The sequence below is a fragment of the Rissa tridactyla genome, chromosome 4 (genome assembly GCF_028500815.1).
Source record: "Rissa tridactyla isolate bRisTri1 chromosome 4, bRisTri1.patW.cur.20221130, whole genome shotgun sequence".
Taxonomy (NCBI): domain Eukaryota; kingdom Metazoa; phylum Chordata; class Aves; order Charadriiformes; family Laridae; genus Rissa; species Rissa tridactyla.
Window position 1 is genome coordinate 65689386 of NC_071469.1, and position 23330 is coordinate 65712715.

At 52.4% G+C, this 23330-nt stretch overlaps 1 protein-coding gene and 1 long non-coding RNA gene across 2 annotated transcripts; one reads left to right on the forward strand and one right to left on the reverse strand.

Moving 5' to 3' along the window:
- Positions 1–291: 291 nt before the first annotated feature.
- Positions 292–16136, reverse strand: LOC128909164 (uncharacterized). The gene is made up of 3 exons (XR_008466266.1): positions 16037–16136; positions 15821–15871; positions 292–853 (listed from the first exon to the last, which is right to left on the reverse strand). It is a non-coding gene; the product is annotated as an uncharacterized LOC128909164 (long non-coding RNA).
- Positions 16137–19949: 3813 nt separating this feature from the next.
- On the forward strand, positions 19950–22989 carry SIX1 (SIX homeobox 1). Its single transcript, XM_054201202.1, has 2 exons — positions 19950–20726; positions 21671–22989. Exons 1-2 carry the CDS (start codon positions 20167–20169, stop codon positions 21957–21959), a joined length of 849 nt encoding a protein of 282 aa, XP_054057177.1. The 5' UTR covers positions 19950–20166; the 3' UTR covers positions 21960–22989.
- The last annotated feature ends 341 nt before the right edge of the window (positions 22990–23330 follow it).

Sequence of the window (23330 nt, forward strand, 5' to 3'; positions counted from 1 at the left end):
CTGATTGATCCCTGGACAGCAGCTCCTCTGAGCTTTGCTTGGAGCAGGGGCTCAGGGTCTAAAGCCATCCTTCAGCCTGGCTGTGAGCACCTTCTCCTCTCATTTCTGCCCCATGATGCAGCCAGGGGGAGAACCAGCATTGCTGGGTTGGCTCCAGCTGAGGGAGATCCCCTCCGGGAGGGGGTTTCTGGCTGCACAGTCTCCCCGCGCTCGACCAGACGAAGTGCCAGGGGTTCGAGGGCAACCGAGAAGTGGAAAGTCTCAGCGTATGCAAATGTCAAAATTCTCCCTGAGCAGCCACCCATGCGGTATGCAGGATGAATCATGTCCTAACGGAGCACATTCCTGCTACTTTGGAGGGCTTTGCAGATGTGTTCCAGGTCACCCTGGGCGAGAAAACCACACACAGCCACGGTTACTTCTTCCCTGTCAGCTTGCGCGCAGATGGAGAAAAGGGGGACAGCACCTTTGGAAGGGTGGGCAGCTGACTCCCCGAGCTCCCCCTTTCACACAGGGCCTGGGGTTGCTGGAAGGAGGAGTGGGGGCTGCCAAGGCAGTTGCTGGGATAAAGCTGACCAGGAGGCTCAAGACGGGCAGTTGCTTGTGATCTATCAGGGAGGCAAGCTGGGAAGGGAGGCAACATTGGAAGACAGCACTTTTTATCCTCTGTTTCTGGTTGGATTTTCCCCGGTGCCAGATCAGAAGGGAATTTTTCTGCTCCAGGAGGCAGAGGTTGGGTCAGTAAAACAAGATCTTAATATAAATGCTCACGGCTTGGAACGCAGAGGTCTCCTTACAGGGCTGCATCCTCCGTTGTGGTGATCTCTGGCTGCAGAAATCTTTGGCCTGGAGTCTTAGGACAGTATATCTCGGTTATGGATACAGATCACATTTTTAATATAAAAATACATTTTAGAAGGAAAATGATTCCCAGAAATAGGAATTCATCTGCCAAACAATGTGTGCATAACTGACTTTACACTTAGAGGTGCCAGAAAGTTCAGGAATGAGACCAACAATAAAAACCAACACACGTGTGAAAAATCTACTACATTAAAGCCAGATTCAATAAAAATAGCACCTAGTTTATATGCTGCAGAAGCTGGCACACGCCTACGAAAGCCGAAGGAAAAAGATAAAATGTTCAGAAGTTGCATGCAGTCCAGAGGCACTGAGCAGCGCTGGAGTAGAGCTGATGGTTACTCAATAACTCACGTACAATATTCTCTTGTGTAAGTACTTTAATTCTTCATCCTGCTACTTCTCGGGCAGAAAGACCCAATTTGGAATACTTCAGGCTAATCAATAAGCTTTGTTGTTGCAGCCAAAGTGCTTTGCAATAGATCCTCTGTTACCCAAAAGGGCTCCAGAACATTACACCGCACCATTTTCTTTTTTACTCTGCAAACTGACAGCCAGTTATTTTGGTGTTAGTCACATCCCTTATACCGCTTGCAGCTCTAAAATGCAGCCTCTCTCTCCCCTGAGGAGCTTACAGTATACAGAAATAAAAGCTATCCAGGCTGGGAGGGCAGCAGGGAGAAGAGGTGCTTTGCCTGGGGCGGTGCTGGCAGTGGGTGGCAGAGGCAGGTTGCAAAGCCAGGTCTCTGACTCCCCCTGTTGCTTTGCCCACTGGCTCACGCCGCCTCCCCAGGAGCCCAATCCGGCTGGGATGCAATGCCCCCTGACAGCAGCAGGAGGACTTGCTGCTTACGCCAAAGCTGAGTTCGCTTCATTCATTTATTTACTGTGTTTACGGCCACCTTTCTGATGCTGACCGATAGCAACATAAGCCTCCAGCAAAGCCCTGTCAATAAATAGGCTGGCCCTGGATCAGGATCACTGAGCCTGCAAATGCTCCCGCTCCAGAAAAACCGCTCCTGCATGAATCACCCCATCAGGGTGATGCACGCGCGAGTCCTGACGAACTCCAAAGGCACCCACTTCTAGATCAAGGCAATTTGAGAAAGGTTTGACTCATCTCCCACCACTTCCGAGGAGCCGAGGGAGAGAGATGCTCACAGGAGGTGAGGATGGGCTAGTCCAGAGCCTGAGCTGTGCACGGTCTTGCGTGTCCTAAGCCGGCGGCTTCTTAAAATAATAAATCAAGAACAAATGACAACTATTTGTACCCACATCCTAGGAAGATGCTGGGGATTTTGCTATTTACTGCTGCCTAACCGAACACGGGCAGGCAGGGGGATCAGAGGGCATTTCTGGAAGCATATTTGCAACAGATAGATAGACGAATATATAGTTTACCTGTGTAAAAAAACATTATCTGTTGTGTTGTGTGCATTGCAGGTGGAAGTGAGCACTGACAAGATGAAGACTCTCAAAAAAAAATAAATATCTGTTTTGAGGTTCACTATGAAGTTACAGAAGAGGCAGCCTCTGCTCCCTCTCGCAGGCAACATATAATAGAGCCCGGGCCCCAAACTCAACAAGTGAACCAGGCTGGGGCTCAAGACCCCCAGGGGGGTGCAGATTCCTGGCCTGCTGCTAAATAGCGTGAGACTATGTTGTCCCCTTGCTCACAGCCTGTGGCAGAACAGCAGCAGGGGTTAACTGTCCTGTTAGTGCCCTGCTTGGAGGAGGATCATGCTCCAGCAATATCAGTACAAGCTGCAAACTCTAGGGGCATGATATCATCTGCATATGGAGGGATTTACGCACATAACACCCCTGTGTAGGGAATGACATTAGCTTCCTGAAGGCTACTATAGCCCTTCTCCTCCTCTTGACTATAAATATTATAATGTTCTTCCCAGACCTACAAAACTGATTGTTCGCGGCATTTCTGCTTCTTATGTCTCCTGCAAGGCTTTGTCTCCCACAGATTTGGCAAGAAGGCAGCCAACACCAGGTCAGAGAAATTTAGGACGAGGGTTGGGTGAAGGACTACAAGCAGGTCCAGCCTCCAGACCAGAGAGCACTGGGGTGGTTCAGCTGAGGCCCCATGGCATCTTCCCCATGGCTTCTTTTGCTTGGGATTCCTCAGGACCCCACAGACAAATTCCCAGGGGGGTGTTTAGGGGCTGCTCTCATTTGCCATCTTCTCCATCTTCCCCGCAGACCTCTACGATATGAGGGAGGTGGGACCCAGGACTCCCAAAAACGACAGTACCTGGAAGCAGGCTGCTGATAGCAGCCTATTTCCAGGTATTGCTTTATCAAGAGCCCAGCCTGCCTGGAAGCACTCCCGAGAACGCCGGACATGCTGCACATACTGGGCACGGTCGCCTTGCACCAGCCAGCAGCACTGCAGGATGCCTGGTCCCAGGACAGAGATTGGGCTGTGACAGCCAGCCCTCCCCAGATTTGTCCGGGGCAACGTCAACAATTTACTGGCCTGGTAGAGAGGTGCCAGGCGGACATTTGGCACCTCCTGCTATGTGGGGCATTGGGGCAGTCTCAGTAAACCCCTTCTGTCCTTAGCTTCTAGGAATAGCTTCTTATAGCTACTGGGGGTTTTGTGCAAATCAAAGCCAGGGCTAACCTGAGTATCAAGACAGGAGAGCTTCATCCCATTCCTTTGGAAATGTCAGTCCCAGCAAATGCGACTACTTGACCAGTTCCTCTTGCTTTGTTTGTCACCTAATAGTGGCAGCAAGTATTGCTAACATATACATGGCTCAGAATCGCTCCTGTTCCTTCCAAATTCCCTCTCAAAGATCTGAATCTTTACAGGTTAGGTTACAAAAGCAAGACTTTTTCACATGAATGATGCTCACTTGAACAAGGAGTACTCATTTGATGATGGACCTGGAGGATTAACCCCTTAGATTACAGTACAATATGGAGCGTATTTCTGTTCATTATTTAACTATTCTCAATTCATGGGATCTTTTTACAAGCCATAATAAGTGAAATATCCCTGTGAAATAAACAGCTGCTATTAACATAGACCCACAATATTGGAAGGCAATGGAAGAGCCAACCCTAAGCCCAAAATTAGACAATACTCCTGCTTAGGTTTTACCAGAGCCAAGTCCAGTGGAAGAAGTGCCTCCTGCCTCCAAGATCTACCTCCATTATAGACACGCCAGCCCGTGTTTCTGGACAAGGGTCTCCACCCTGTGAAACTTGTGCAGAATTGCCACCTTGTCTTCCAGTTTTTCCTCACCTTGGTGTAATTTCTGTAATTAATAAGCATGCCCTCTTTCAACATCCAAGATGTTCCTGAAAATACTGACTAGCACCATGCTGAGTAGAAACCCTTGCTCAAGAGATGGTGGTATTTTGACCTGGAACCGCAAGATAATCACTCTTTCAGAACAATTTCCCACCCATCCTACAGGGGCTTTGCCCAGATCGCGTTTCCTCAGTTCATTAGGGCATGGAACAGCATGAAAAGGCTGACGGATGCCAAGTTGTGTCACATCTAATGGCTCTTCCCTTTCCAAACAGCGTATCATGTCATCAAAGGCAACGAGGCTGGCATGACATAATTTGAGAATCCCACTTTATAGCTGGTAGAAACCGAATCCCAGCGAGTCTGTCAGTAATGATATATTCCAGGTAATACAGGATTGAAATATCCTGGCCCCAGGTCTCAGTCTTAAACTTAAGCAATGTTCTGATTTGCCAACTTTCACAATTTATGAGCTTCGCAATATTTAGTAGCTGGCGAGAGAGGGGAAGTAGGCAGAGGTGTTATGGCCACAGCTTCCTGCTCAACTTCGTTCTTAAGTTCCTGGTTGTAAGAAAAAAAATCCAAAATCTGGAGGTGCTGAAGGTCTCCAAACCAGAGTACATATAAATATGGGTGTATCACATTTATCTATACAACTGTACGTAAGCATTTTATCTCAAAGTTGGTGTAGCGATTTCAGAGCCAGCCTCATGCTTTCCAAACCTTTGGGACTGATAACACTATGTGCAACAAGACACTTAAGAGAACAAGCCAGGATATCAAAAAGGTACTGTTTTAGAAATAAAATAAATAAATGGTCTACAAAATCACAAGAATATTTGTCAAAGCTGCCTTTGAGTCCAAATTTCCATAAACTTGAAATTGGACTTCTGGGTTAATTTACTAGACTATTGCAGTCTAATCAGTAAGGGTAATAGCTGATTTCTAAAAACCTCTGTATAATTCAAGTTAAGAAACATGCCACTGATCTAAAAACTAACCCCCCAAAATAGCGTGCAAAATGTATTTCTTAAAATCAGCACTTGTAAGACTGGTTTTGTTTTTAAGGAATTCAAGCAAATTCTTCCTACATCCCTGTATAACTCAGGCAGGATTTCCAGAGCATCCTGTGCCTGGCAGCTCCCACTGAGACTGGCAGCACGAGCAGTCCCACGCCAGGTCACTGAAGGCCCTGATTCAACACCACTCCTAAATACACATCTGCATACAAACCTGCGTTTCACTATAGCCATAATTATCACAAGCAAATGGCTCCCAGCTGTAACAAATGGTTGTCATCTGAGTTATCACTGATAGCAAAGACAAGATGAACTTCAAGGGCTGTGGGAAAGAGGACAGGCTAATAGGGAGAGAAACGTTCATCTTGTGCCCCGTATTAGCTACCACCTTCAACCCTGGCCCGGGAAAACTTGGAAGCGTTTGTTCTCCCAGACAAAACAAATCAACTTTGAGATTTTTATTTTCTACAACAATAAGAAGACGCTGCAAGAAGAAAAATCACTGGGCTGCTCAGCTCACTCTGAATTTTAAAGCTTTGGCCTAAAACAGTAGTTTGAAAGGGTAATGATGTTTTTCCTCTGGCCCTGACTATAATGGGGGTTGAAATGTTCCGAATGCTTTTATTTTTGCAAAATAAGAGGGAGCACAAAGAGAAAGATGGGTTATCCTTTATTTTTCAGTCCTGACTCAAAGGCATTTTGAACTGTAACTATCTCCCAAGTTTAGCTGATGCTAACCACTAGGAAGCAAAAATCCAGTTCCTAAACATCTGAATTTCCATCTCCCCACCTGTACAATGGCAGTGACAGCACTTCCCTCCCTCATGGGATGGCATAGTCAAAATACTGAGGGTAGACCCTACTGATGGAACAGATAGTATATATATATATATCATATTTATATAAAACAGATATATATAATGCATTGTTAGGATGCTATTAAACATATCACTTACTCAGATGAGTTTTCAAAATTGGCCTAGGTGCTCAGTCCCTCCATAAGCTGTGCTAATGGTGCCCACCTCCCTATTCCTGTCCTCCTCCTGTGTGCTGGCACCAGGAAGGAGCGTGACCAGGGCACAGCAATAGCACTTTGCTGCCCATCCCCCTGGAAGAGGCCTTTTCCTTCCCACCTCAATAACATTTGCCCAATTCTGCCCCTCTCCAGGCCACATACAGAGAAGGGAAAGTTATTTATGAGCCTTTCTTCTTCACACCTCTCTCCACCATTTATTTTATCTGAATCAGGAGGATCGCTCTGCACCAGTGGCGATGGAGCCAAGCCTGGACACTGCTTTACTGCCTGGTAATACACTTTAGGAGCCATTGCTTGCACAGACTGGGCTCCTGCTCCTTTCGTTGCCTGCCTCACAAATCTGCCAGCACAGCTCTGCACCCTACAACGTGTACTCTCCTCCTGGGTACCCAATGGTTGTCACCTCACCAACCAACCTGCTGGAGCTGCCACAACTTTTCCGAGCAGCCACTTCCACCATCAAATAGATCACACTCACAAATCACTGCCTGGAAAGTCTGCACGGTATGTGGTTTAATTTTCTTTTCCATAATATGAAATCCAATCTGAAATGCACAGATTAGTTTACTAATCTGTGTAAATCCTATTAATAGCACTTACGCTGCCGCGCTCCCATTCACATTCTAACAAATCTGTTTAGAGTGGCTTGTTTTTCCCTCATCTCCTGCAAGATCTTCACACCTGGTTACGGTCACGTCTTCATAAAATAGCTGGCCAGGAATGGAAACTTGTGCTTTACAGTTCATCTCTCATATTTTAATTCATGTCCCGTGGTCCAACATGCATGCTCTGGATCAAAGCATTAGTGCTGTAAATCACCACGGTGCCATCGAAGTTAAAGGGATTATACAAAGGGTCGCATAGCTTCAGTGGGGAAGGGCAGAGCCCGTACCCCTCCTCTCCCTCGTCATCGCTGGCCTCTGTGCCTGCTCCCGCGGCAACGTGCCCCACACAGCTCCCATCGGCACCGCAGCGACTCCATCCTGCCATGGGCACCTTGCTCAAAACTGAGCCCAAGCCCAAGCAAAGGACCTGCCTGTGGAAAGGAGGCGATGGACAGTCTCTGGAGCCCCTGGACATGTTCACACCAGCCCCACACACATCCCCCGCTCACGTCTGGGTTTAAGGTGTCATGCCTGGCACCAGGGCTTGCCTCGCTGTAGCTCAGCTGTGTGGTCTACAGTCCCCCCTGAGCTCAGTGTGGCCTCTCAAAGAGAAGGCACCCTCTGTTCTGCTATAGAATAAACCATTCTCTATTTGAAACGACAATATTTACTTTTCGTATAGTGGACTCCAGCCGCTTCCTCCATCGCAGTCACAGGGAGAGGGGTCAACACCAGGAACAGGAGGGCAGGAGAGCAGGGCTTGCGTGCCTAGCTCCAACTTCCTCATCAAGCTGTGCATTAATTAGCTAATCCCCCTCCATGCTGCTGTCCCCCTATGCTTCATTTCATCACCGTCCCGCAGTCCCTGTAACCGAGCACCTTTCGGCACAAGTGCAGCCTCAGCCTGTCCCACAGCGCACCAGCTCCACACCGAGCCATCTTCATGCGGCCAGGACCACGCTGTTACCTCAGTGCAAGGAGCCCTCCATGCCCTTGGGCCAGGCTGGCATTTGCCAAAACCAGCCCTTGGGAAGGGCCCTGTGCTGAGGTTGCTCCTGACCTCCCCTGGCAGGCACTCGGCAGCCGCTAATGCATCCCACCCCTGTGCCAAGCAGGAGAGGATGGATGCAGGAGGAAAAGACTCCCACCCAGGCGAGAAGCTCCCCAGACTTACTGGCCGGACACTTTAAATGGAGAATGGGGGAACATCGGAACTGTATCCCCCCCGCAAAATCCTCTCAGGTGAGTGAGGGAAAATCTACTCTAAATTACCAAAAGGAAGGGTGTTGAGTTAAAAATTCATTTACAAAAGTCCACAGTAGGACAAACCCACCGCTGATCTCCCTGCCAAGGCCTCCCTGCTCCTTGTGTGAGTCTGTTGGCTCCGCAAATGCAACCGTCCGGCGACCATCCAGCTCTCCTCTCATCCGCGGGCCAAGCAAGGCTCTGAAGTGCTTTCACTGAGCCCAATAAAAAGGCCAGACCTGTGGTGCAACCCAGCTCCAGCACAGCACCGACTACATTTCTAATGGTTTTTCTACTAGAAGGTTAAGTAAATAGCTTAAAGCATTTGGGTCTCCTCTCTTTCCTTCCCCACAGCTGAACTGCATCCACTCCCCATCCAAAAATATATGGATTTTCTCTCATCACTGTAGAAAATTTTCAAGGTCAATACAGCTTCACTCTCTCCTAGTTTCTCCTAAAATGGTTTTAAGTCTTTAATTACCTGAATAATTCCTGCTGGTTTGCATTAACATTAGGTCAGGAATTGTTTGTAATTCCTCGGTATTGTGGAAGAAATGTTTTTAAAGTATTATCTGCACTCAATTCTCTTTTACGAGGGGTTCTTACTTGTTATCTGTGTTAAAGCTTGCCTATGAAGCAGCTGTTTGTTTTTAGACCTTTAATCTCTTTGCAAAGGTGCCTGTTGTGAGATATTAAAATGACACAGATAAAAAAAAAAAGCCCCCCCAAAAGAAGAATTTTTAGAGAGCCAACCAGCCAAATACAGTATGTGTCCAGACAGAATCAGAAGGGCTGGCTGCAGTACAAACCCAAGAGGCATCAGACAAACCACCTCAGCCACAACGGTAACGGTTCACCAGCAAAGGGAATGTAGAAAACGAAATGGGGGGAAGACCCCCCCCTTCCTCCTCTGCCTTCCCCCCAAAAGACTTGGCTGATGCCTCCGGTGTGTTCAAACGTGCCACTTCTGGAAGGGCAAATAAGGACTTGCTGGCCAGGAAGTTCTGCCTCTGCTGTCGTGCCTGCCTGACCCTGTGCCTGCAGACCTCATGAAAGGTCATGGCTTAAATAGTAAGGGCTAGAGCAGAGGAACTCCCCATCTCAGTCCTTTCATACACCCACTGAGCTCCTTTGTAAAATTGGCAAGATTTTTATTGCCTTTGCTGCAGAGCATCACGTACCGCTGGCTGGAGACCCTGTTCCAGTGTCCAGCTCGCCAGCCCATGCTCATCTGTCCCATGCCTGTTTTGTCCTTCCCCTTAAACAGTTCTTTCCTCTCAAATGTGTTGGTAGGGGACAGTCGCATGTCCCTCTCTCACCGCTGCTTTCACTGGGCTGCCTAACCAAGCTCTGCCAGAGGCTGGCTTGCAAAGACTTCCTTGTCCTGATGTCAAAACCTATATCACATCCCACCACAAAGCTGAGATGTAGCATACCCTGGAAGAGCCCCACTCCTTTTGTACTCCCAAAGAGCTCGTAAGCCACCTTTTTCTCTCTGTTGCTCACAGTCCTTGAGCGAACACGCAGGAGAACTCAGCTCACCGTCTGCCAGGAGGGTACATCTGAAAGGTGCACTTAACTCTCAGCTACTCCTCAAACCCTGCCTGAGGACAGACTCACAAGCTCCAGCTCCTTGTGCTGGGGCGGTGTTGGGGCTTGCTGCCTGTCCCCAGGCTGGAGGCTGCTGCCTTGTTGTGGTCTCAGCAGAGATAGTGGTGTGTCCTCTCCATGGACATCACAGAGTACATCCTAGTGTACTAATTTGCTCTGCCGTACCTGGTGATTTCAGCTGGTACCTCAGGTTACAATGCAGTTGCTAGACTATCTCCAATGCTGAGTTGCGCAGGACCCTGTCTTTAGGGAAACCTCCACGCGTCACAGTGGTAAAACTCACCTCCAAATGAATTTCAACCGAAGACTTTAAAATGGGCTCCTGCGTAAAGGACCACATGTCCTGGCTCTTGGTAACTCCTGTCCTCCATGCGTAAACACAAGTAAGCTGCCAACGCACTTCTCAAGTGCAGCCTGCAGCTCCAGCAGTCCTGCTGAGGTTTGCATGCTTGGAAAGAAGTTATGGGGGTGCCAGCAGTGGCCATGACCACGTTGTCTTTAAAGCACAGGGATGCTTTGGAAAAGTGACTGTGCACAAAAATAATAATAAAAAAAAAATACAAAATCCTTCACGACCTCCTCTTGCTCAGCCAAACAGCTTCTCCAGGCATCCATATATTGCATCCAGTAATAAAGATGAGATTCTGCTGTCGTGACCTTACCTCAAGAAGTGTAAACCCAAGTGGGCTCACAGATGTGCTTTGGGAGTAAGTGGAATCGCCGAAAAGCTCCCAGAACTGAAGGGACTTCGCTTGGTATGAAACAAGTCGGAGAAAAGGGAAGGGGAAAAAACAGACCTGGTAGATTAGACACTGTCATCTGATCCACTTGAGGCACAAAGGACACTAAACGGAACCGAAACTCAAATTTAATGAAACCGAGGGACAGAAAACCTATGTGTAATTAGCCCACAGGCTTCACTGCCACAAAGTATCGTGGAGGCCAAGAGCTTGTCACAGAAAGTTTGGAAATATTTTTTTACATATATATACACACACACACACACACAAAAATATATGCACTTACACAGACGCATGTATATATGCATATACCTATGGTCTCCCAGGGCTGGAAAGGACTCGACACCACCATTCAGTCTTTTCCCCAGCTCCAAGACAGGATCAAATAGACATCGGTATTTTCTGACAGACGTTTGTCTAGACCTGTTTTTAACAGAATCTCCCACCTCCTCGGGCAATTTATTCCAATGCTTCCATTTCTTCTTCAGCTTTATACACAACGCACACGTACCTTTATCTCAGAAGATGAGCAGTCTCTGATGACTTGCACATCAAAAGGCCTGTTAACTCATTTCTCATGGCAAGATCTTTATTGCGAATGATGTACGAGCCCGAAAGATCCCAACCTGACCTGAGATGACAGGCTGAGCTTGGGGGACCTGCAGATGGGGTAAGGGGGGCAAGTGGGAAAGGAGGGGGAAATTCATTCCTTGCCTTATTAACCCATCAGGTTTGGTGTGCTGATAAAAATGAAACCAACTTTGGTACGCTCCATTTTTAGACTCAAACATTAAGTTCCTCTGCTTTCAGTAAAATAAATATACTTTTGGCTTCCTCGGCAGCCACCTTGGAAGAGATGCTGTCCTGTCAAACTTAAGTAAGGCAAAGGAGGGGATGAGGAATGAGGCTGCGCAGCTGGAATATGCAAATGGCAGGACGGAGAGGAGCACTTTTCCAGCCCGCCCTGGGTATCTATTACCTCCGGTTTTGAACTGACAATGCACCAAATGCTTCATTGCCTGGGGCCTTACAAAGCCGACCAGCTTTTTTAGCTGAAAGCACTAATGTAGAAAGGCAATTGGGAATTAATTATTTAATGTGGTTCTCATTGGTAGAAAGCTTCTGCCCCTCCTGCATCTCAGCTACCATTATACATATGTTGCTTTCTTCAGACTCCAGTGATTAGACAGCAGTGGAAAACTATGGCTAAATCCCGTTCCCACTTGCAATGAACTCCATTTAAATCGACAGATTTGCACTCAATAACTAAGAGCACAGCTTAGCCCCATGCTATGAAAACGTCGTTTGTGACAAAAAAACGTAGACGGATCTCGGCATCTCCATTTCGGAAAATAAGTTGTCGCATACCTCCGCTCCCAACCCCTCTCTTTGACAGGCAGCAGAAAACTATTCCTATTTAAAAATTAAAATCCACGCAAGTAGCTCTATTAGTAGGAAATCAGAACAAGCTCCCTTTAATGTGGCTGTTCAGATGCCTCGCTGGAGCAGGCAGAAAGGTGTATCCTGAATCCTCACCACATGTTGGTTCAGCTCCAGCTTTTGAGGGATTCTCAAGATAAGCATCTATTTCATTTAGAGCCTTTCTAGTGATGACCTGCGTAGAAGCAAACTGTCCTTTTGAAGATCTCTCTGCAACAGCTGCACGCCAGAAACCCCCATCCGAGTTACTTTAAGACCTTAAGAATCAGGCCCCATGTATTTAAAAAATAAAGTTTGCAAAATAAGATTCCTCAGTGAGGCTGGGAAGGGGCACGAACTTGCGCTGTCAGCCACCATACTTGGGAAAATGGTAACTTCTTCCCTGCTGTCACCACCTCCAAGTCATTCTGGATGACGCCCGGACAGGGTCCTACCGAAATTCAACATAATGAATTACACAAGGAATTAATAACATAATGTGTAGTATATTTCCAAACACAAAATATACTGGATTTGCTTTTTTTCGGCTCTTCAGATGAAAGAAATACGACTGCACAGATGTGCTTTTCTAAGATCCAGTGGCATGAAACCTGACATACCCCAGCAAGATTCAGGAGCGAGAAGTTTTAATCACCATGGAAGCACAACACTTTTGAAGGTCTATGAAATTATATACCCAAGTCTGAAAAAGGTAAACTTATCCATCTGGGCAGATCTGCTGATAAACAGAGACAACTCATTTTCTCCTAGAAAGCTGCTCTATATGTTGTTTGAAAAAATAATCAGTCATTACAGACAGATTTATGCTGGGAAGAGAAAGAAGAAAAAAAAAACACAACAAAACAGTGCTGGGAGAGGTGTTGTGTTAGGGAAAATGAAAAGGCAGCATGAAAGTATTCCATTCATTCAAATGATTCCCTGCAAATTCAGGAGGCAGAAGACGGGCCGAGCATCTCCCAGGGCCAGACAGAGCGAGGCTGGCGACGATGGAGGCATATGGACACCCACCCAGGGCGCAGACGGAGCGGAGGACCCCCAGACCTCGGCTTACGCAAGGTGACCTTTCCCCTCTCTAAAATTTCAAAGCTGGCGTTGCCGGAGCTGAACAGACTGTGTGCCATATGTAACATGACCTCAGCTCCGCTCTGCCAAGCCACTGATGGCATCACTAATGAGAGGTGAAAGGTCCCTGGCTCAGAAACCCACCGAGGCGGCAGGCGCGGGACGGGCCCCCTGACCCCTTTTCCCCGCAGGCAGGCACCGGCTGCCCCGCCGCAGGGCCTGGACGCCCTCCCGAAATCACGCGCGCCCCCATCCAAGGGATTGGAGGTTCCTCTTCCCTTGGCCTAACCGCAACCGGCACGGTCCCCGGCAATGAAAATATTTGTTCAGTGGCTGAATGCAAAGCGCGTAGGCAAACAGAGCCCTGTATGTAAATCCTGTCCCTGTTCCCTGCCACTGGCATCGGACAAGTGGGCGAGATGGATTTGAGCTTCAAGATGGCGCAGAGGGAGGGGGGAACGAAGAATACCAAAAAGGCACAGATTTGCACCCGCCTTGTCACACCGAAGCTGTGGGGATGAGGCGGTTGGACCTCAGCAGGCGCCCGGGGAGGAATGGGTGATGATGGGGTCACCTCGGCACCCCCAGGAGGCAGCGCTGCCCCCGGGCTGCCCCCCTTGACCCAGGGAAGGCCGCCACCAGGAGTGGTGCCAGCCCCATTCCAAATCGGCTTTTTTCTCCCAAAATTTTAATTTTAATTTTTTTTCCCCAGCATTTTGCTGGAAAACCATTGCAATGTCTTGCATAAAAAAAATCCAAACCACGGCACTCCTCTTTTTTTTTTGCCGAAAATAGGGGGCTTGGGGTTTTTTTTGCAGTTTTCCCAGTGTCCAGCGCCCCCCTGCCCCAGCCTAAGGAAGGGATTTACAGGACCCGCTCCTGAGCTCCCGTTTCCTGCCCCGGACACGCGTGGGGGAGGCCCGTCCGTGTGTGCGCAGGTGTGTGTGGGTGGTGCAGGCGTGGGTAGGGTGTGAACTCGTGGGTGGGTAGCACTGCTGGGAGTGTTCACCTGGCTGGGAGTGTGCGCCCACGGGTGTATGTCTACGTGAGCGGGGATGTGCACGCGGGTGCGCGGACGGGGATGCGCGTGCCTACCCGCACCCGAGTGTCTGTGTGGACACGGGAGCGGGCGCGTACACTGCCGGGTGAGTGTGCACACACCTGGGTGGGTGGATGGGTGGGCGCACACGGTGGATGTTGGAGTGCCAGCACGCGGGGGGGGCACACAGGTGTGTGCGCACACGTCAGTGGCGGGTGCTCCCCACAGTGTGTGCACACGGGTGGGTGTTACATGGTTTGGATGGAGGCGGGGGGGGGGGGCTGCAGTGCCGCTGAGCCGGGGCCCCCGCCGCCCCCTCCGCGGCTGCGCTTTGTCCCACGCGGGACCGCGCGGTGCCGGCGGCCTCGCCCCACGCCGCGGGGCTCCCGGAACGGGCGGGAGCCGCCACCGCGGGCTCAGAGGGGGCGGGCACGGGGTGGGGGGGTGGGGGGGGAGAAGGCGTCCTTGGTTTGTTTCGGTTTTGCGAATGACTCATTTGTAGCAGATGTGGCACTGCTGAGGTACAGCGAGGACACACACACACCCCCCCCCCGGCAGCACATTTATCCCACCCGCGGCCGTGCTCCTGCCTCCCCACGCAGGGCCAAACCCCGCGGGAGAAGGGGGCTGCCTTTAAACCTCGCTGCTTTTCTGCTGGGGATTAATTTTTACATCGCATCGCGGCGCGGAGAAATTGAATTATTCGTTTCAAACACTTATTTCCCACCCCCCCCCACCTCCGGAACACCCTCATTTCATAAGAGCGCAGACGAAGCTGCCCACGCGTGTTGGGTTGCGCGGGAGCGTATTCGGCTGCCGGTCGCAGCGTGGCTGCAGAGGGGCAGAAGGGGAGCAAGCGGGACGTGTTTTTCCTCCCACGGAAGAGCCGCACCTCGGGGGAACCTCCCGCCGGTGCGGGGAAGATTGTGCTGTGGGCAAGCAGCGATCGATCCCGCGGCAGCCCAGCGACCCGTTTGGCCGCAGCCTAATTCAAGCTGCATTATCTTATTTAAAAAAAAAAAAAAAAAAAGAAAAGAAAAAAAAAAAGAAAAGGGGGGGGCAGAAATTGCAATTATCATTGTCTCGGGTTACGGCAAATGCCATTATGCTGAGAAATGGGAAGGAAAACAATGCCGCGAAAATGCGAATCGCCTTGCTAATAACGCGCTGCTGCTGCGCGGTCCCTGTGCCCCCGCGGGGGGCTCCCACCCCACGGCGTGGGGCAGAGCCCGGGGCGCGGGGGTAGCGGATCCTCCCGGCGGCACTGCGGGGTTTGGGAAGGCGTGAGCCGCTGTGGATAGTGGTGGTGGTGGGGTCCCGCAACCGATTGACACTCCAGAGGTGTGTGGGTACCCGGGGGTCGTGTCACGCACACGGACACGAACACGCAGGGGAGATGCAGCGTAGCCGGTGGCGGCTGGAAGGCAAGCCGTCAGGCTTCCGTGCAGAAAAGGAGTTTAACCCCGACGTTGTCCTTTGATTTAGGAAACGGCTCATCCAATTCAGTTCCAGATTATTCAGGGGCAGACTGCCTCGCTCGCTCCCTCTCTCCCCACACCAGCGCAAACATCTTGAAGTAATCAGCAGCTGAGAACGGAGACGTCCCCCTGGCATCTCAGGTTAAAGAAGGAGGTCCAGGAAAATGTGGTAGAGCCATTACAAGAAACCTGAGATGCATTCATCAGAGACTCCAATTGCCATCGCATTAGGATTGATTAGAGACCAGCAGTACCGTAATGACCCGGAAAGAGGGGCATACGGGGATTATTAATATCAGACTTCTTAAAAAAAAAAAAAAAAGAGAGAGAGAAAGAAAAAGAAGGAAAGAGGAGGGAAAATTTAAAAAACAAAAGCGCATCGCGGGGCTGCTGCTCGTATGCAGACTTACCTGAGGAGCACAGGCACCGTCCAGCCGCACAGACGAGAATTTATCTCACTTCTGGGGAAGAAAAAGCAAACAAACATGGAAAAAAACCACCTCTGGACCCCCTGTAATCGCCCGCTCCCATGCACGGCTCGCACCGAAACCCCACAGCGCCACGGCCCCGGGGGCTGCGCAGGCGGCGGCACGGGGGGGCCTCGGCCCGCTGCCGGGATCACCCACCCGGGCCAAAGGAAGCCGGTCCCCGGGCCGGCGACAGCAAGGACAAGTTAAGGAACCTCCAAAGGGGAGCAAGGAGACCTCGGTGGCTCGTCTCCTTCTCAGTTCCCTGCGCCAAAACAAATCAGCCCCTCCTGGTCTCGGTTTAAATGTAGCTCACTGGATAATTAACTCCATCTTTCCAGCCCTGCTTTAACTGTTTATTTAGTGTCACCCCGTATTACCATCACTAGCACTTTCCTCTGAACAGGAGGAGCTGGAGGGTTTCACCTCCCAAAAGGAAATTCTTCGTAGCTTAAAAGAATCAGCATCCAGGAGGTACATTAGCGAGCAGGAAAGGGGGGGGGGGGGGGGGACACGAGGAAGGGGGGTTCCCTACAGCAAAAGCAGGAGAAAACAAGGGTGTGGCGGGGGACAGGGACAGAAAGACGCATCGGCCCTCGGAGAGAAAAAGCCAACGCGTGATCACCTCTAATCCTTTGAAAAATGTCCCGGTAAGTGTGCGAAGAAAGAGCCCTTTGTGCCCTGGGGATCGCCCCCGCCGGGGCCACGCCAGGAAGGCCTTATCCTTATCCTGCCCCTCGTCTCGTCTCGTCCCGTCCCGTCCCGTCCCGTCCCGTCCCGTCCCTCTTGCGACAGCCCCGGCCCGGCCTGACCCCGCTCGGGGCGGGGGTCCCTCGTCGCCGGGCACCCCCGGGGCGCGGAGCGGGGGACCCGGGCAGGGCCACGGTCCCCGCCCCGCGGACACAGGTTTTGTTTTTACAGGTGTCTGGAGGGCAATTTACTAACAAGTAATTAAAGGTTACACCGGTTTGCAGGCGCGTCGGGCCAAAGGCTCCTGCAAGACAAGAGGGATGCATATGGAGAGGGGCTTGTCCTTCCTCATTAAAAAAATAGAATAATAAAGGGTGGAAGAGAGGGAGAGAAAGAAAATACAAATCCTTTATTGTTTAGGAATAAGCCGGGGAAACTGGCTGTCTCCCCTGCGCCTCGCATTCGGCAGGGAAGGCAGCGCGGATCCGGTATCACGTTGCAGATCCTCACTCGAGATAACGAAATGCGATCTATTTTTCAGAACAGCAAGTGGATGGGAAAGGAGCCCTCTACAACACAAACCTCATTGACTTAATGGGTCGGTTTTGGATTTCGCCTTCGAAAGGTTCGGAAAGCGGCAGCGTTGTGTTACTACCCCGCCGGCTCCCAGCCTCCAGCCCCGGTTATCATCACGGCGAGACGGGGCTCCGAAAAAAATAACGCTGATTTTATTTTGTTGCGCTATTTGTTTCCGCCAGACACTCACGCTTAAAGAAAAAAAAAAAAATTATTTTTGGTTGGGGAAGAATTTTATTTCTAAGGTCGGGGGAGTGGGGGGGAGTCTTGTTCGGGTTATTTTTTTCTTGCTTGTTTTTGGTTTTCTGGCGAAATCGAGGAAAACCCGCAGAGCGTTGCGTGGAATCCATCTTCATCTCCGCTCCGCGCTGTATAGCGCCGCATCGAATAAATAAGCGAATAAATTAATTCCCCGCACAAACGGAGCCGATGGGCGCCCCGGCAAGTGGGGCGAGGCGCGGAGGCCACCGCGGCCGTGCACCGGACCCCTCGGCCGCCCGCCGCCTCCACTCCACGGACGCGGAGGTGCCAGGCCCCGGCGGCGGAGGGAACCCCGCGGGGGGGCGAAGCCAAGCGCTCTGCCCAGGGTGGAAGCGGGGTGAGCCCGCCGGGCTGCTTCTTTTCTGCCGAAAAATAAACGACAGAGAAGCAGCCGGCAGCAGCTCCGCGCCGTTACGTTGTTATTTAGTTATTTGCATTTGCCTTTTGTTTGTTTGTTTGTTTTGAGCGGCTCGAAATAATTTTTTTCTGGGTGATTTTCAAGGGCTAAATGGGATGGGGTTGTTTGGGAATTCATTTACCTCTTTCCGTGGTTTAAAGTGAGAAGTTTCCAATTTTTAGGAAAACCAACCCCGGGCAATAAACATTGATGCTGGCCGGTTCTCGTCCGCAGTGTGTAACTCCCAGGTAGATCCCGGCGAGTCTGTCCCCTCCTTGTATGAATTTTGGTGACACGGAAGAATAAAGTCCCGCTTGGAAATCGCTGGGAAGCCTCGGCTCAGCCCTCTCCTGTCCCTGTCAGCTCCGCCGCCGGCCGCATTGGGACAATTTGCCTATTCCCAGCAAGAGAGGTGTTTGTTTTGGTCGGCCTTTTAAAGGAAAAGGAAAAAAAAAAAAAAGAGGAGAAATGTGAGGGCAAGAATAAACCGCTCTCGTTAAAATGGCAAGGACCTTCCTCATCCCCACTTTGTATTTCTCTCATCCTGAAAGTATAAGCCCTCGGGTCCGTGCTTTTCCCGAACTGAGCACCTTATTGGAAAGGGAAAAAAAATAAAATAATAAAAATAAAAAGGAGGGATGGGGGAGACCATCTCCCAGGCTGGGCAGGGCACTGCTCCTCCAGGACGTGGCCGCGGGCGGCTGCGAGCCCATGCGTTATAATTCTGCGCACTTGCTCCAGACTTTAGGGTATTAGTTGATTTTAGAGCCGGGTTTAAGGCTCCGTTCCGGTCCCCACACAGCTGCCTTGTCAATAAGGATCTGTTCCAAGCAGACATTCCTTCTGGGAGGACATTGCAGCTCTTTAAGACCTCATCTGCAACATCATAAGTACTAAAATAAAATGGCAAGGGAAAATTACCAGACACATGGTCGTGGGATATAGAAGCGCCCTGACTCCAGCGTACATAGTAAAGTCACTGTACAGACTGGGTGGCAGGGGCTTATTTTAAACAGCCCCGAGACGCGAAGTACGTGGGGAAAACAACAATCTGGATTTAGGAAAATATTGGGACCGACCTTTCCCATATCGTATCGCGGGCTGCGGGCAGGGAGCGGGCAGCGGGAGCGCCACCGACCCCGGCTCGGAGCCCTTCGCCTCGGCCACAAACGGGCTGCTCTTAACTTTGAGCATTTAAAGTCAAATAAATCCGAAAGTCTTTAGTGAAGACAAACAGGTTTTAAAGAGCCCCGCGTTGGTTATTAGCACCCGCGGAGAAAACTCGTTCTTGAATCAAAAGCATTCTAGAGTGTGCTTCAAATACTGGTTTCTACTTATCTAATCAAAGATAAATACAGTCATAAAGATACCCTCTTCCCACCGCTCCCCTGCCCTTATCTCACCGCATTGTCCTCATCTCCCAGCCCGTCCCGGCTACTGACAATAGATTATCTTTGCTTAGGGAGCCTAATTGTTTTCTAATTTTTTAAATAATTGCTTTTGAGCGAGGTGTGCAAATGAGGATTAGGCTAATTAACGCGCCGCCCGTCGGTGCAGTTTAGCTGCCCGCCGCCCGCACGGCTTCCGCGGGGCCGCCCCGACCAGCCGGGGACCCCCCCGAGGCCAAGGGGAGCAGAGCGGGGAGCAGAAGGGCCGCATGGGGGGTGGAGGAGGGGGCGCAGGGCCCCCGCGAATTATTTATCTATTCACTACAGCATTATTTATTCATCCCCAGCATTAAGGTAATTAAATACGGGCTTGCTTGGCAGGGGACGGCTGGCGGGGGAGGGAGGCAGTAGTTTGGGGAGCAAAAAAAGCCAGAAGCATGGAAGAAAGAAAGACCAAGTCCGCCGGGAGCGGCTGCCCCAGGGATGCGCCCGGGGGGTGCGGGGCGGCGGGACTCCCCCCACCGCCGCCGGGGCCGGAGCCGCACCCGCGCAGAGGCGGCGGCGGGAAGCGCAGCCGCGGCGGCCGGGGCCGGGTCCCCGCCGCCAGGCCCCGCCCGCCCGTGCCGAGGCTCTGCCCGCCGGGCCGGGCTGGGCCGGGCCGGGCCGGGCCCGCCGCGGCGGGGGCCGAGCCGCGGGCGCCCAATCAGCGTGGCGCGGGGGCTCGGGCGCTTTAAGCGCGGCGGCGGCGGAGCGGGGACAAAGTCCCCCCGGCGCCGCGACGAGCATCCCCGCTCGCTCGCCCGCCCGCCCCCGGCTGCCGCCGCGCCTCCCCGCTCTGGGGACAGGACCGGCACCAGGACCGGAACCGGCGGGCGGCTCCCCCCCGCCCCTCGGCCGCGGCGCTCCCGCGGGGTGCCCGCCGCCGCCGCCGCCTCCTCCTCCTCCTCCTCCTCCTCCTGCCGCCGCCGCGCCCGGCCATGTCGATGCTGCCGTCGTTTGGCTTCACGCAGGAGCAGGTCGCCTGCGTCTGCGAGGTGCTGCAGCAAGGGGGGAACCTGGAGAGGTTGGGCCGGTTCCTTTGGTCGCTGCCGGCCTGCGACCACCTGCACAAGAACGAGAGCGTCCTGAAGGCCAAGGCGGTGGTGGCCTTCCACCGCGGCAACTTCCGCGAGCTCTACAAGATCCTGGAGAGCCACCAGTTCTCCCCCCACAACCACCCCAAGCTGCAGCAGCTCTGGCTGAAGGCGCACTACGTGGAAGCCGAGAAACTGCGGGGCAGACCTTTGGGCGCCGTCGGCAAATACCGCGTCCGCCGAAAATTCCCTTTGCCCCGCACCATCTGGGACGGCGAGGAAACCAGTTACTGCTTCAAGGAGAAATCCCGGGGCGTGCTGCGGGAATGGTACGCCCACAACCCCTACCCGTCCCCCCGGGAGAAGCGGGAGTTGGCGGAAGCCACCGGTCTCACCACCACCCAAGTCAGCAACTGGTTCAAGAACCGGAGGCAGCGGGACCGAGCGGCGGAGGCGAAGGAAAGGTACTTGCCACCACCCCCTCATCCCCTCCGTCCCCCCCCTTTTCTCCCCGACCCGGAGACCCGGGAGCGCGGCCAGCTCCCGGCGGCGGCTGGGGAGGGGAGCAGCGAAAATATCTCGCTTCCCCCGAATCTCATTTTTCCTCCACCGCATGGCATTTTCCCCTTCCGTGGAAACCCAAGTGGGTTTTCCACGCGAGATCCACTGGACCCCGCTCCCCGCCGCCCGACCCCACCTGCCCGGGGGGAACAGCGAGACCCTCACCGGCCTCTCCAGGCCGCTCCACCGCCTTTGTTTGCTGCCTGCCGTCCCGAGTAAACTGGGAGCGACGCGGTCCCGGAGCCTCAGGGATGCCGGGTTGGGTATTGCCGGGGATCGGGCAGGGTAGCTCCGAAGCCCGTAGGAGGAGAGAGATGCAACCTCGGGATGGAGAGGGGAGGAACCGGAGGGAGAGCGGAATGGGGACACGCTGGCCGGGCCGAGCCGCCGTCCCGCGCCGACGCCACGGTGCGGGACGGCGGCTCGGCCCGGCGAAGCAGACAGCCACGGAGGGTATCGCCCCACTTTCTGTCTCTTCCAGCAACCTCCTCACCGAGCCTCCTAGTGAAAATCCCGCACCCTGCTCGTCCCCGGACCGCGCTTTCATTTTAAATTAAAAAGAGAAAAATCGTCCCCCAAATTACCCCTCTCCTTCAACTTTACCTCCTTGTCTAAATTATCAGGCTGTGCGGTATACATCTATTTATAGGAGGGTAAAAAGAAATGGGGACGATCAGTTCTGAAAATATTAGGCTCTTTTTTTTGTTTGTTTTTAATACGCGGGGGGAGGCATCTGCTCCCACGACGAAATAAATGCAACAGAGTTACTGGGGTTATCAGCGCGGTGCCCATCCCCGGCACCTCCGACCCACCGTAACATCCCCGTTGTTTTCTTGCCTTTCCTCAGGGAGAACACGGAAAACAACAACGCGGCCACCAACAAACCGAACCAACTCTCGCCCCTGGATGGGAGCAAACCCCTCATGTCCAGCTCCGAGGAAGAATTTTCTCCTCCCCAAAGCCCGGATCAGAACTCGGTCCTGCTTTTGCAGGGGAACCTCAGCCACGCCAGGAGCTCTGGCTACTCCCTGAGTGGCTTAGCCACATCCCAGACCCCTCACAGCCTCCAAGGCCACCAGCTCCAGGACTCGCTGCTGGGACCCCTCACGTCCAGCCTGGTGGATCTGGGATCCTAAAGGCCCGCGGCGGGCGGCCGGAGGAACGGGAGAGGAGGTTCTGCTCGGGGACAGAAGCTCTGGGTTGTACATAGAGGACAGCACCCGGTTTTACAGCTCACCCGCTGATTCTTGACGGGACTCTCAGCTCTTTCACACAACCCCATATCGGCTCCTGGTCCAGTTCCCTCCCAGTGTCTCCCACTATCACCATGACTTTTTATTTTTATTTTTTTTTTCCTTCACGTAGCCAAAAGCAGCAAGCGGCAGAAACCCGTAGCCCTTCAAGTTCAAACGAGCTGGTCCCAGCAGGAATTACAAAAAAGAAAAAAAAAAACCAAAACAAAACTAAAAACCTACCAAAAACCCCAAACCTAGCTGGATCCGATTCCGCACAAATAAATCCCAGCTCCGCAGGGCGGTGGGGCAGGGGCGACCTGTGCATCTCTGCTGCTGCCCGGCTGGGTCCCCGCGGGACCGGCGAGGAGCTGGGACGGGGAGGCAGAGGGAGCGAACCGCTGTACTTGCGAACCCTGTGTTGTAGCTGGAGGAGGGAGGGGAAGTTACGTTTACATTTTTCATATTTAGCCTTACCAGAAAGATTTCGATGTAGTTTAATTTTTAAAAAAAAAAAAAAAGGGGGGGGGTGTGAAGCTGCAGTATTAGAGTTTTAACAAGCGCCTATGTCTTATTGTGGCTGTGTGAGGTGGTTAGCGAGCGAGCCCCCAGGGGCCTGTGCCCCCCCCCCCCCGCCCTCCCCGGATTTCTTTTCCTCCGTGTGAAATGCATCGATGTGGCTAAAATTTAGGATAATAATAATAAAAGTTGATGGCCGTTTCCTCCTGAACGAGTATTTCTCGGGCTGCCCCGCCAGCTCCACGTTGCCTTCTCCCGCCTGTCCCTGCTCACCGCCTTCCTCCTTCGGCTTGCGGAGAGCCCGCGGACGACGCTGTCTGTCTCGAGTATTTGTTACCGAAAATCGCATGTGCTTTCAGGTTTATTTTCTATTGTACCTAAACAGTCTAAATTAAACAACGCTGATGGCAGAACACCCAGGCTGCGCTTTTCTTTGCAGGGGCGAGCCCATGCCCCTCTGCTCGCTCTTACCCCCCTTCCTTCGGCGGGCTGCATCGGAGTCGCTTCGGGGCTGCGGGGGGCAGGCCGTTTGCTTCCTAACCGAGGGAAGAGAGGGGACCCACCGGAGCGGCTTGCGTGGGATCGCCCGGTGGGATCGGGGCGCCCGGCCGGGAGGGAGCGGGTCGCCCCCGCCGCCCGCCCCGTCGGAGCCTCGCTGCGGCCGGGCCGCTGGTGCCGGTCTCCCCTGTTAGCATTTTGCATCATTAAGTGCGTGTTTATTTAAGTCGCTGCCGTGTTTGTTCTCGGGGTCTTGGG